General features: G+C 41.7%; 1 protein-coding gene across 1 annotated transcript; it reads left to right on the top strand.

Annotated features, from left to right (window-relative positions):
* The first annotated feature begins 679 nt into the window (after positions 1-679).
* Positions 680-12,591, top strand: rab11a (RAB11a, member RAS oncogene family). Its single transcript, XM_006808089.3, has 5 exons — positions 680-869; positions 6,272-6,467; positions 6,903-7,096; positions 7,433-7,513; positions 10,111-12,591. Exons 1-5 carry the CDS (start codon positions 830-832, stop codon positions 10,245-10,247), a joined length of 648 nt encoding a protein of 215 aa, XP_006808152.1. The 5' UTR covers positions 680-829; the 3' UTR covers positions 10,248-12,591.
* Positions 12,592-14,143: the final 1,552 nt, after the last annotated feature.

Here is a 14,143-nt window from a genome sequence, read left to right as displayed (position 1 = left end):
AAATTGAATTGAATTGAATTGAATTTATTTTCAAATACAAAGAAATACAAAAACATACATATCAGCTGGGCACTTTTCTGCTGACTAATAAACAAGCATATTTCCATTACTTTAGCTTGTTATTTAAACATTTTTTAAACATGATAAAAATTTTAATTTTATATATTAGTTTTATTTGAAACTTTAATCTTCATCTTCACTGACCACAGTAAGCACACCATCTTTGATGGAGGGTTCATGTCTCCTGGCATTAAAGGTTGGAGAAGGTTGGGGGAGGGGCATTTATAGATTGGTGTTGATAGATTTTAAATTTGTAAAATGTTAAATGCAATTACCCATGACCGTGCTGCATACCTAGTTAGCTAGCACATTTACTATTAGCTAAAGTGGTTTTTGCTGCTACTGAAGCGCAGAGCACATGAATTTGGGACTTCTGAGGGTGCAGTTGAACGCTTGTATTCACTGATCTGAGAGGTTGTAACCACAGAGTTACAGTTGTAAGCAGTTAAAAAATTAAATAAATAAATTAGTAAAAACTGAATTGCAAACATTAATCTACACATTTTTGACAGCTCTCGCATTTTGCAACGTATTTACTTCCATAAATCGGCCCCAAAGGAAAAGTTGATAGTTGGGAAGTATATTTTCTGACCACTAGATGTCTGATGTCAGAGTTATGTCGGTGTTCTGCGGCAGCGAATGAGAAGAAGAAAATACGGAAGTACGGCTCCCAAACATATTCCCGTTGGAAGAGTAAAATACTGCAGATTGCCGTATTTGCTTTGAAACGAAGCATATCTTGGACTAAATATTCAATCTCAATAAGACGATGGGGACTAGAGACGATGAATACGATTATTTATTCAAAGGTAAAAATGTGAATTTCTCGTTAGTGTCGTAGCTTTTAGCCGATAAGCTAAACAGGCCAGCTGGTCAGCTGTCAGGCTAACTAAGCCAGCGTCAACCTTTGTGCTGTGGTTGATTTTCACCGAGCTTTCAGGAAATTGTAGGGAAATTGATATGAGGGCGTATACCTCTAAACGGCCTTCACTTGAGGGTTGGCGTTATAGTGCTATTTTCTTTACGTACGGTGTATTGAAGTGATGGGGCGTCTGAAAAGAAAAGAACATTAGCTGTTAGCTACTGTTAGCTTGTTGATGGTAGGCGCGGACACGCCTAGCGTTAACCGTTATCACGTTATCTTAGGTGCAGCCTGACAAGCTACAGAAACTTGTGTGAGGATTGGGAAGAATGCGTTAAGAGCTGCTTCATGAACACGTGACCACAATTTTAAAAGTTCTTTTCGCCATTATGTTATTTTGAAAGTATTCTTATTACTGTGAATGTGTAAAATTTGCTTAAAAAGTCAGGAAGATTGTGTTTGGTTTACTATTTTTGTGTCATAACAATGCTTCTTGGTAATAAGTCTTGTTCTGTTGGAATGCCTTTCTATTACTCCTTAAATGGTATCGCATGTTTGGGTTGCACCCATGAAGAACTATGCCAATGTCAAACAACTATCAACTCTTGTTTTGAGATTCTGGTACGCCAGGTATGGACAATCTGATGTCTGATTAGCAGAGCATGAACCTGATCGGTCAACATGTTTGACTGATCTGGATGAGATCCATGTCATAGGGCGACTTCAAGTTGGTGTTTTGCAAGACTAAGTTTCAGCATTATTTTTGAGTGAGTCCTAGTGCCATCTCCAAACTGAAGGCCAGGTCCCATATGAGGGTGGATATCAGACAGGCTGTGAAGTCGGTGTCCCAACATCACAAACACACTGTCAGTGCAGTACTCTTCTACAGATTTGCAATCAAAGTTTGGAGGACAATATTTCTTAGGGTTTTGTACCCAGACAACCTGGAGCAGACTGCACAAAGTGTGTTAGGAGGCCTGCCATGACTGCCCTTCACTGTTAGTTTCATTTAGTGTTGATAATGGGTGCATGGAACCCTGAATGTGTATAGGAATATTACGTTCAGCAATGAGTCCAGATTGTGCTTACTGCAGTTGGCTCATAGTGTCAAGTGTCAGAGTATGGAGAGGATGCGGAGAACCCTGTGCTGATTTATGCACCGATACGGTGAAAGCTTTTGGTGGAGGCAGTGTGACGGTGAAGAGCAGCATCTCCCTCAGTGAAAAAACAAAGCTTCTCATCACTGGTAATCTCAGTGGAGCTAGATATCAAGATGAGTTTCTGTAACCAGTGGCAATCCATATCTCCACAGTCTGGGAACAATCTCTGTCCTCCAAGACGCTTAACCCACACAGAGTGGAGTTTATCAGAGACTAAATCCAGAATATAGGTGTGGAGAGCATGCCAGCAGTCCTGATGTCAACGCAGCTGAATGCTTGTGGCATCAGCATGGAGGGTGTTAGTCCTGCCAGAGTAACTAACACAACCACACTGGCTGCCTTGTCATAAATAATGGTTGACGAATAGGATGCAATCCCACAGCAGTGTGTGACCAAGCATGAGGAGAAGATGAGGCTGTCGTGGCTGTTTGGTTCTTCCACATGCTGCTGAAGTCTCTGTTAAATGAATAAATTGTGGTGTGTCTTGTTTCTTCACACTTTCAATCCAATAAATGAATAACGAGTCAGCAGCAGAATATGTCTGACGTTGGCATTGGACGTTTTGGCAAGTTGTTATTGGTGTAACCCACATGCTCACCTTTGTTACTTAACCCACAACTCTATTTTTCTTTCACCATCAGGCAGCATTTAAGGGGAAATAAACAGGTTCTTTAATGGTTTAAGATTTATTGCCAGGCAACATTCTTCCAACAAAGAAATAATGAAGCGAACACTAATTTCATGACTTTCTGTGCTAAGTTATATATTTGTATCCACACTAGTTTCTGTGATAGGCCAACAGGACAGTTCTTTATTTTATTTTTTAAAGATTTAGTGGCTTTTTTGAACAACCACCAGCCTGTGAGATAAACAGCAGACTTTCACATATGGCAAAATTCACTTTAGATATTTGGGAGCCCACCACTCTCCTCAGTTTGCTGTCACACATTCCTGTTTATAAAATTTCCCTTTGTCTGCTGTGTGCTTTTGAGGTCCCAGTTGAAGCTGTCACAAAATTATTCACACGCTTTGAGTTGTTTTTTCTGTATTGATTGCAGTATGATGACTACTAACAGATTTACTACTAACAAAGTTCAACACAGACAGACTTTCTCTGCCTTTGCTTGTTCAACAAAACCTCATTGAAGTTTTCAGGCGGGTGACCTCATACCTTCCCTATTGAAGATAACGGGAATCACAGAGTTGATTATCAGCTTTCTCTGTTCCACCGGGCTTTCTGCTTCAGGATCTGTGCATGCTCACATAAAAATGGGTGTTTTGTAGGTTATGATTCTTCTTTTGGGTAGAAAAGGATCCCCAAGATTGCTGCCTGTGCTACTCAAAACATTACAATGACTTCTAAGGTGACAGCTGCACATTACAGCGCTTTAAACTGAACATATTGTGTGAGGTTATATATCTGCACATGTCTGGGATCAGTCCAAAGTACCTACCCAACAGTCGTGGCATTTTTCTTTTATGTTCCTGTGGTTGGAACATGATTAACGCTGAAGGCCACCATAAAGGCCCTGCAGTGGGAAAACATCCTCATAACATCCCAGAATTTCATAAAACACGAATTGCTTTGTTCTCTTACAGTAGAAACATGGCTGGGCTTTTTGAAAATTGTTGTTTTTCTAATCTATGTGGGCCTATCGTGCTGCCAAAGACTGAAAATGAATAGCTGCAAATTTAAAAAAAAAAACAGCTGCAGATGTTTTTTTTGAATTTGTGTGTATCTGTTTTATACGGAGCCCCGCAGGGGACATGGGAGAAAAAAAATTAAGACGGACTTTTGCAAGATCTCGCAAAAGTTTTGCAAAACAAACTCGGGATCTCGCAAAAGTTGAATTCCAACAATGGCAGCAGCTACTTAGTTGTAATATTACTCTTTCTGGGTCACAAAATACACTTTTAAGATATTTTGAGGCGTGAATGTAGTTGTGTAAACGTCAGATACCTGCTCGGTTTACAAGACATCACATATTTGCAAAAGAGCTCCGACGTTTTCGGAGATCTGACACCCACTAGCTCGAAGCTAACGGGAGGTCGAGACCTACTACAGCCGGGAGGAACACCGCTTTCCCGGCACATCGTGCCTCGACCTCCCGGTCGGCTTCGAGCTGGCGGCCTCCGAAGAATGCGGCTAAAACTTTTGCAAGATTCCGAGTTTGTTTTGCGAGATCTCGCAAAACTCCGTCTTAATTTTTTTTTCTCCCATGTCCCCTGCGGGGCTCCGTAGTTTTAGGCCTTTATCTGTAGTGTCAGATTTCTGCTGGAGTAGGCTCTAATCCTGCCTGCATCACCAGAAAACACTGATGCTAGCTAGTTTGTAGAAAATGATATGATGTTAGGCGTGAATATTACTAAAGAATATCACACAAGAGTAGTAATGCTAAGTTAGGCCTAGCAATTTAAAGAATTTTAGAAAAGTTTACATCGTGTAATTTAAGTTAATGAATTAAAACCCAAATATCAAATAGTTTAATCGCAGCTCGAGTTTTTAAAGTGTAATTATTGGCTATGAGGAATATTTATTTATCCAGAGGCTGCATTGCAATTATTGCTGGGAAAGGTTTCATGTTAATGTGAAAAATATAAGGTTCATTTTGACTTAAATATTATTTCTTTTGTAACAGAAGTCAAACACGTACTGCAACATTATGTATATTGTTTATTTTAAATAAGTACAGTTTAACAGCGTAACTGTTTCCTAAACAGTTGAACTTTCACACTGCTAGACTGCAGCTACACCTCATGTACATTCTGTGGTACTCATTTCATTTCTGTAATCCTGTGTTTTCTGTATATAAGATTTAGATTGGTTATTATATTGTTGGTTTATATACCTTTGTGTGTGTGTGTGTGTATACAGCGCTCCCTCGTTTATCGCGGGAGTTAAGTTCTAAAAATAACCCACGATAGATAGAGGTGGGAATCACCATACATCCCACGATACGATATTATCGCAATTTTTTAAAAATATTTTGCGATATTCAGATTCTGTACATAAAGGTAAACTTTATCAATATTCATTTTATCTAATAACAAAGTCTCACACTCAGTCTTTCTCTCATTTCAGTTTGATTGTTGACAAACTGAACAGTTTGTATTACAGTCTAGTCCAACTTAACTGAATCAACCATCTGGTACAATTATAGCTATTCTGAACTATGCAGTTTATGAAAACTATGCAGCCCCTTCAGCAACTGAAGAATTTGAAAGTAAATTAAAACAAAATATAATTTTACATTAAATAAAAAAGTTTTAAACTTAATTAAAATAAAACATGTCTTAAATTAAAATAAGCAAACTGTCATGTTTATTGCTGCCAAAAACAAGTGAAACACATTTGGACAGTGAAGGAATGTCAGGATTCTTGCTCAGAAAAAGGATCAACATGCTCTGAAGTCAGAGCACAAAAACCTTTTTGTAACAAAATATCAATTTCTGCTGTCCCTGTATCCATACATTATTAGCAAACAAAATATCACCATGCTACACAGTATCCATTTTTTCCCCCACCCCTAATGATAGGTGAAATCCGTGAAGTAGCCAACTTTATTTTTAGTTATTATCATTATTATAGATGTTTTAAGGCGGTAAAAGCCCTCACTACACACTTTATACACTTTTCTCAGACAGGCGTGAACATTTTCACACTTTTCTCTCTTGTTTAAACTCTCAAAGTTCAAACTTTAGTAGAAAATTAAGTCCAGCATTATAGATTTAAACCAAAGGCTCCTGCAGGTGACAACGTTTTGTCAACATTGTTGTTTGTTGGGGAGAAAACGTACAAACATACAGTACAGAGTTACACTGCCACTGAACACATTGTGTACTGTGCAGGAGGCACAGCACGAGACTGACAATGGTCTACAGCCAATCGCGCTATAGCGAGGGACCACTGTGTGTGTGTGTGTGTGTATTTGTGTGTGTGTGTGTGTGTGTGTATATATATATATATATATATATATATATATATATATATATATATATATATAAACATGCCTTTTTTAATATATATTTATACCGTTCTTGTTGTCATTGGCTTTTCATGTTATCTGTGAAAACATGGATGGAATAAGTTCTGTGGACTTTATATTAACCATCTTTTATACCGTAATAATCATTTGACTTTTCTTGCCCAGATTCAGTTACGTTGCCTTTTCTCCGTTGTGTGATTCAGTGGTCCTTATTGGGGATTCGGGTGTGGGGAAGAGTAACCTGTTGTCCCGCTTCACCCGCAATGAGTTCAACCTGGAGAGCAAGAGCACCATCGGAGTGGAGTTTGCCACGCGGAGTATCCAGGTGGATGGCAAGACGGTGAAGGCCCAGATATGGGACACAGCGGGTCAGGAGCGTTACCGAGCCATAACCTCAGCGTGAGTATAACAGCGACTGCCAGAGGAGGTTTCACGTCTAGATCTCTTGTTATATATCAGTGAAGTTAATTTATTAAGTTAACTTATGTAATAATTCCATCGGATGAGTTGGATATTTCAAGGGAAAATTGTTATCCAAAAAACATCCACAGTTCTCCACTCTCAAAAACCCAGTAAGTTTCTTGGAATATTAATATTTTTTTACTCAAAAAACCCCAAAACAAAGTCAATAAGCTGAGCTGACAGTTTCTTGAGGAAATGATGTGTTGTGGGCTGATGTAGTTCAATTGTTGGAAAATCCTGACCATAGCTAATATTGACGGAGTAATACACCACAGCCCTCAGCAGCTGCACACACAGTGTTCAGGTTTGTTCCAGCTCTCGCTGCGACAGCGTGATAACGAGTGTGTCGATGTGCACGTGGCTCTGATGCAGATACTACCGTGGGGCCGTTGGTGCTCTCCTGGTCTACGACATCGCCAAGCATTTAACTTATGAGAACGTGGAGCGCTGGCTGAAGGAGCTGAGGGATCACGCCGACAGCAACATCGTTATCATGCTGGTGGGCAACAAGAGTGACCTGCGCCACCTCAGGGCTGTTCCCACTGATGAGGCCCGCGCTTTTGCTGGTGAGACATCCTTTTCTGTTTCCCTGTGGAATAAAGTGTCTATTAAGTATCACAATTACACAGAAATCTAGGATGAGGATAGCCTAAATGGCAATTCTAGAGCCTGAAATCTTATAAAAATTGTAAATATTAGAACTATGCTCTGAGGATCAATGCATTAGTGATAGTAGTAATAAGATCTTTCATTTGCTGTGATACGCAGTGAAGTAATTCTGTGTAACTGTGTGTGGTGCACACATTCAGATAAACCTGTGTGATGGCTCAGACTGACTCACTGTTTGTGTAAATGCGACGTATATAATCTGTTCATAAGGATTGTTCCTCTTTGCCCTGCAGAGAAGAATGGCTTATCTTTTCTGGAGACATCGGCTTTGGACTCCACCAACGTAGAGACGGCCTTCCAGACCATTCTGACAGGTGTGTGATGTGTGTGCACCTTTACACTCCCGTACCTTTCACAGGTCACCATGAGGCAAAAAATACCCACCAACTAACACTGTTGGCCACTGATATCTGAGGACATGCTGCACAGGTGTCTTTGTTATCAAGAGCTGTCACGTTTATGAGGCCGGTCGCAGTGTGAGGAAGTTTGTGCAGAGTGAACGTCTGCTGCTGGGAGTCGTGTAAACAGAGTTGACCCCACAGCTGTGAGTCTCTTTATGTCATAGTGGGTTGTTTAGAGTTTTTATGGGGATTATCTAGGCAAATATTTTGTTTTAGTGTGTGTGTGTGTGTGTGTGTGTGTGTGTGTGTCAGACTGTAAACTAGGGTTGGGCGATATGTAAAAATTTTCCAACCGACAATCATCAGTCCAATAATCGCTGATGGGCGATATATTAACACATGCGCAGACTTTTTGATGGGCGGAGCAAAGTAATCATGCACAGACTGATTTGCACGTTTACAACACAGAAGAGTTCCAAACATGGACGAACTCATTAACCCCCAAAAAATTAGGGCTGTCGGCATTAACGCGGTCATCACGTTAACGCGGTCATCACGTTAACGTGATTAAAAATTTTAATGAACAAACTTTGGAGAAACTGCCAAAATCCGTTGACAGAGACATTTCAGGGATTTTGAGTCAGTCTGCGCTGCAGATACGTTAATTGTAAATCGCATTAGTCACGGTGACGGCGCGTTAACGCTGACAGCACTAAAAAAAATATAGTCACCAATTTGGGATGAAAGAGGTAAGCCTAAGGATGTAACCAAAGCAGCGAGTCACGTGTGCAGACGTATAGTGTGAGCAAAGTACTCAAACTAACTTGCATGAGCGTGCACATGTCCACCATCCACTGAGTATGCTAGGCTATCACCTGCTTCTGCAGCTCCATCAACGAGCATCTGGGCGCTCTCTGAGGAGGGGGCGTGTCCTCGCAGATGAAAGAGGGTGCTGTTAAAACAACGCTGTTGTTTTTTTCTGGTGACTGCTTCTATTAGCGCTAGGGCTGCTCGATTATGGCAAAAATGATAATCACGATTATTTTCACTGAGATCTCGATTATTTGACGATATTTATTTAACAATAACAATGTGTTGAATAATGACTTTAAAGATTGTCAAAAATAATATAAAATAGTGCAAGTACTGATAACAGTGCAAATGTTTGCAATATAAGAAATAAATGAAAAATGTAAACATCTATGTTTAGTGAACTTTGCAGTGTTGCTCTGTGGTGCAGCTACGACACTGTAGCAAAGTTTACACACTGTGTCTACTTGATCCACGTCTGACTCATGAACCCATAATGTTTCCACACCACTCAAGTTTTTTACCTCTTTTCAACCAACAGCAGTCACTCTCCTCTCCAAATAACTTCTGCTGAGCTTTCCGAGCTTCCCTCAGCTCCTCTTTGTTGTGACGCGTGTTCGAAATGCAGAGAGGTGCGCTCGATTTGCCACACGGAGCAGCGCGAGAGTAAAGCACGAGGGAGGGGCTAATAATCGCCTCAGTCATTTTTAATGATCGTTGAAAGCCCAGATCGTAATCGAGATTAAAATTAGATTAATTGAGCAGCCCTAATTAGCGCCATCATTATTAGCAAACTTACTGATGGGCAGATAAATAAATAAATCGCCTGTTTAAAAACAATCGTCGATATATTCGCCCAACCCTACTCTAAACATGTTTCTGTTGAAAAGTCGAGCACTTTAATTTAGATACTGACTCTTTTGGCATCAGCTTCAAGTGGCCATTAGAGTAACTGCAGTTTCCATTGGAGATTGCTCTTTGGTTGTGTTCATACTTTAAATGTGTAATTGTACTTAAAGTGAACAACAAACGTGATACTTGGGTTTTAGGTTTTTTCTCTCCATAGAGTAGCGAGCTCAGTGCTCTCTGCTAGAATCCAATCACCGTTTACTTTAAGCCAACCACAAACGTACTCTGATTAAATACTGTTTCGCCTTCTGTTTAATGTTTGCCTTGTAATTCTCCGCAGATTCGCAGGTTGCAGCTAACTGCTTTTCTGCAGGAACATATTTGCACAGTGTTTTTAATAACATGTGACACTGGGGAATAAAATGCATGCACGGTGTTTGAAAAAATGGTAAATGGCCTGTATTTGTAAAGCGCTTTACTAGTCCCTAAGGACCCCAAAGCACTTTACACCCATTCACACACTGGTGATGGCAGCTACATTGTAGCCACAGCCACTCTGGGGCACTGACAGAGGTGTATTTGTTAGATAACACTGTGTGATGACCAGACAGTAGGTGTGATCTACATCCTGGTCACAGGACGACAGTACTTGGAAGAGGCGGAGCCAACATTTAAAGCTTGATTGATTTTCAGCTACACTCACGAGATGTTAAGAAAGTTTAAAAACGTCTCTTTCAGTGATAGTTGTAGTGATGACTCACATGATGAGGAAAGTGTTTTACATGTGGCTGCCATGCTTCCTGTTAGTCAGCTGCAGGGAGGAATGACACTCCTTCCATGAGAATAATTTGTTTTGTCACATGTCTATCATCCATTAACTCGACGCATTACTTCTCTCGTCCTCCCATCAGAGATTTACCGTATCGTCTCCCAGAAGCAGATGTCGGAGCGCCAGGAGAGCGACATGTCTCCCAGCAACAACGTGGTTAATATCCAGGTGCAGCCCACTGAGAACAAACCAAAGATGCAGTGCTGTCAGAACATCTAGCCCAGCCTCAGACCCGCTACTATCTCTCCCCCCGATTCCCCCGTTTCTCCCTCTCCTTTCCTCCCTCGCTCCCCGTCAACCTTAAGCCCCGCCCTCGGATAATAGACTGCCTCGACATACTGTTTGGCGTGTGGGGAACGAGCCGCAGCTTCGAAGCCGTGACCTGATCTCTGCACCTACCTCCTCCTGCTAACCCTGTTCTTCCCCTTCCCCCGGTAAATATTCTCCCAGTTTAGGATGAACCCATGTGGGGCGGCCCTCCCTACGCAGAGCCCCGTTGTCTTTAGACTACTGCAGGACAGCAAGCAGCAGGCATTTCATATCACGTTAGATTTCATTACTGCAGATGCGCTGACATGTCACAGAAATGTCTTAATATATGAATGTGATTTGTTTTCTTCTTCTCAAGCTCAGTGCTCCGGTTGATTTCTCACCTTTTTTAATGTCTTGTATCATATATCTGCTACTAAATCTGAATTTAAAGCTTTGCCTCTGTTATTTTAGCGCCCCTCACCTCCTCTTTAGTGCAATGTACTGTTTTGGAAACTACGTGGATGTATCGAGCACATTGCGGACGTTTGCTCCGGTAGTGTCATGCTGTTTGATGTGATTTCTGTGAATATGACGCCGGACTCTTTTACATTTGTTGAGCTTCAGTTAGTGGAAAGGCCAGGGGAGTATAGCTAGCATGCGGCGCGCAGCCTGGTAAACCTCGTCGGCATCGTCGCTGCATTTGCAGCAGGTGACGGGTTCGTGACAGCGTGCCGAAGATGGACCCGTGACGCCAGGTGGTTGACTTGAACTGGACTAAACGTGGAACACTATCATCATTTTAGGAAGCCTGAACAGGAAGCCTGTGCATTTGAATCATCATGTTCTATTTTAAGTGGCTGCACACCGAGTTACTCACGCTCACGTTGAACGGGACTGAACACAGAATAAATCTAACAGGCTTTTTTGCTCAGCATTAAGAAAACATGCATTAATTTCCAACATATTTGACCACTATGCAGAAACGAGCACATGGCTGTTTGGGTTTTTTCCTCTAATGCGACTTCTATAGCAAGCGAAGGAAAAAGACGTATGAGTAAAGTAGCTGATAGCAGTCTTGTATGACATTCCTATTATAGTCAGTAATCTTATAATGTGAAGTTTCCTGTTGTCTAGCCAATTCTGCTTTGCATGTAACCACAGTACTGTAGTTAAGACACACTGAGAAAGTAGGAAGATGTTTTTCGAGGTTTGATTTGCTTAATAAATCATGCACTTAAGCGTACGAGCTGATCTAGTAAACATGCTTACTTATTTAGGATTAGGCTTTTGCTGCACATACACAATTTGGACCTCTTTTGCCAGTTTGGGACGCCGGGTCTGTTTAAGAACCAAAAAGTGACGCGGAGTCTGAACCGAACCTGGTTTAGTGTGACGTTGCTCCTCTGGCAAACAACAAAAATCAGTGGCTTAAGCTTGTGGCCAACTCACGAACGCCTCCTCGACCTGTGGAGACCGCTTCTCATACGCTCGCTAACAGCTCACCGTTGTGTCCGCCTCCTCATTAACCAAGCTTTGTGTGTCTCTCGAGGAGGAGGACGGCCATGTTGCCCCCGTCACATAAAGCCTACGCACACCAAGCTGCCTCTGACTTCAACACAATGCATGGCTTTGTGTACGACTGCACCTCCACATTGTATCGCCTTATGTAGCTAACATTGTCATTACCGTTTATGAAATCTTGATGGTTGGTTAGGCTTGGCTAACTAATACGACACGCTTAACGAGTTAGCTCAGTTTAACCTGTAACTGGCAGGCTCCTGCTAAAAGCCTTCAAGCTGAAATTTCAGGTTCTAGCAGACATATACAAAGCCCCAACTTGGTGTATGTGTCTAGCAGCAGAGGGTAAATGGGTAACTCCAGAATGTGCGAGCTTTAGCTGGCCGTGCCAATGGCGTTTTATCGAACAGACGGCACTGTCCACTGGGCCTCCCCAGACTCGACAGCAGGAAATCTGTGGACAAAGCAATTTCTTCTGACAATATGATTTCTTGTTTCACGTACCTTTGTTGTCTTCATTTCTCCCTGTGTGTGTATGTGTGTGTGTTTCTTTGTTTTTTTAAATATGTGTTTTGATTTCTTTCTTTTTTTTTTAACTGTTGAATTCTATAACTGACTGTAATTTCAGTGTAAACACATAAGTGAGAAATTATGTCATTTCAATGAATTTGGAGCGTTAAATATGAGAACGGGTCAAAATGAACGGTTTTGTTTTGTACAGATTGATAAATTGTACAATTGTGTCTATATCTTAAGTTATCAATTCATCTTAATAAAGCGCACCGGTCAAAAAGCTTTCTGCATTTTACTTTTTTTTACTGTACTGTTAAGTCTTACAGCAGTCAGGTATCAATGGTAAATGGCCTGTATTTGTATAGCGCTTTACACAGTCATTCACACACTGGTGATGGCAGCTACATTGTAGCCACAGCCACCCTGGGGCGCACTGACAGAGGCGAGGCTGCCGGACACTGGCGCCACCGGGCCCTCTGACCACCACCAGTAGGAAACAGGTGAAGTGTCTTGCCCAAGGACACAACGACCGAGACTGTCCAAGCCGGGGCTCGAACCAGCAACCTTCCGATTACAAGGCGAACTCCCAACTCTTGAGCCACGATCGCCCCACAAGTTGGGAGTATAAAATTGTCCAAAATGTGTTGGTATACTGAAGGAGTAAGAACTAAGTAAGAACCATTCACTAGGACTAAGGGGCCAGGCCCAGCTCCTGAATTTCACCCCCCCACACCTTAGTCCCCCCTGCATCTGACGCTTTGCATAGTGATGTAAGGCTTGGGCATAGAAACCCATTACATGAAGCTCTCTGCGCACTGTTCTTGAGCCAGTCTGAATTTTGGAGGTCTATAGCGATTGAGTCTGCAGAAAGTTTGCAACCTCCACACAGAGCCTTGTAGGTTTGGGTTTTTCCCCCCAATTATAAACACCTAGAAACTGTAGTTTGTTTACTTGTGTTATCTTTGTCTAATATTAACATTTGTTTGATGATTTGAAACATTTAAACTCAAACGTAGGAAATCAGGAAGGGGCCACATCTTTGTATGTCTGCTGTATTTTTTAATGCTAGTATTTTGTTGGGTGCTCTGGCCCCAGCTGTTTAATACATTGGTAATGTTATAAGGCACTTCTTATTAGAAGTCATGATAGATCTGTGAAGTTATTTTAACCAGGCCAACCTTCCGATTACAAGGCGAACTCCCAACTCTTGAGCCACGGTCGCTCCCAGGTATAACATTATGGCCACTGACAGGTGACGTGAACACTACTGATCATCTCCTCATCATAGTGAGTGTCAGTGAACATTTTTCCCTCAGAGTTACGTTAGAAACAGGAAAAATGGGCAAGCATAAGAATTTGAGCGGGTTTGACGATGGCCACATTGTAATGGTTAGATCTGTGTGACCTTTGAGCCTAGGTCATCAGCTACATGTCTGGGCTTCCAAACCTGCAGCTCTTGTGTTGCCAGCCAGTTGTCAGTATACTGACGTCAGATCTCAACGTTGATTCTATGACGTCCCCTGATATTGACTAAACATTGTTTCAATGTTTCCTTGCTTTCTCGGTAGCTTTTTAAAATGTGGCCCAAAAAAGGAACAGTGGTGGTGCAAAGCTTTTTTATGCATGTGAGGAGCAAAGGCTGGTGCAATTCAATCGATGAACTGCTCTGGCTGAAAATGCAGAAACGTTATGCTGGTTTTAATCAAAAGCTGTCAGGACACCGTGCACAGCAGTTTGTTGTGTATGGGGCTGCAGAGCCGCAGACCAGTCAGGGTGCCTGTGCCGCAATATCCACTGCAGAAAGTGTCAACAATGAGCACACGAGCATCAGG

This window comes from Neolamprologus brichardi, chromosome 1 (assembly GCF_056152115.1).
Source record: "Neolamprologus brichardi isolate AB-2024 chromosome 1, ASM5615211v1, whole genome shotgun sequence".
NCBI lineage: Eukaryota > Metazoa > Chordata > Actinopteri > Cichliformes > Cichlidae > Neolamprologus > Neolamprologus brichardi.
This window is presented reverse-complemented; position numbering and strand designations above follow the sequence as displayed.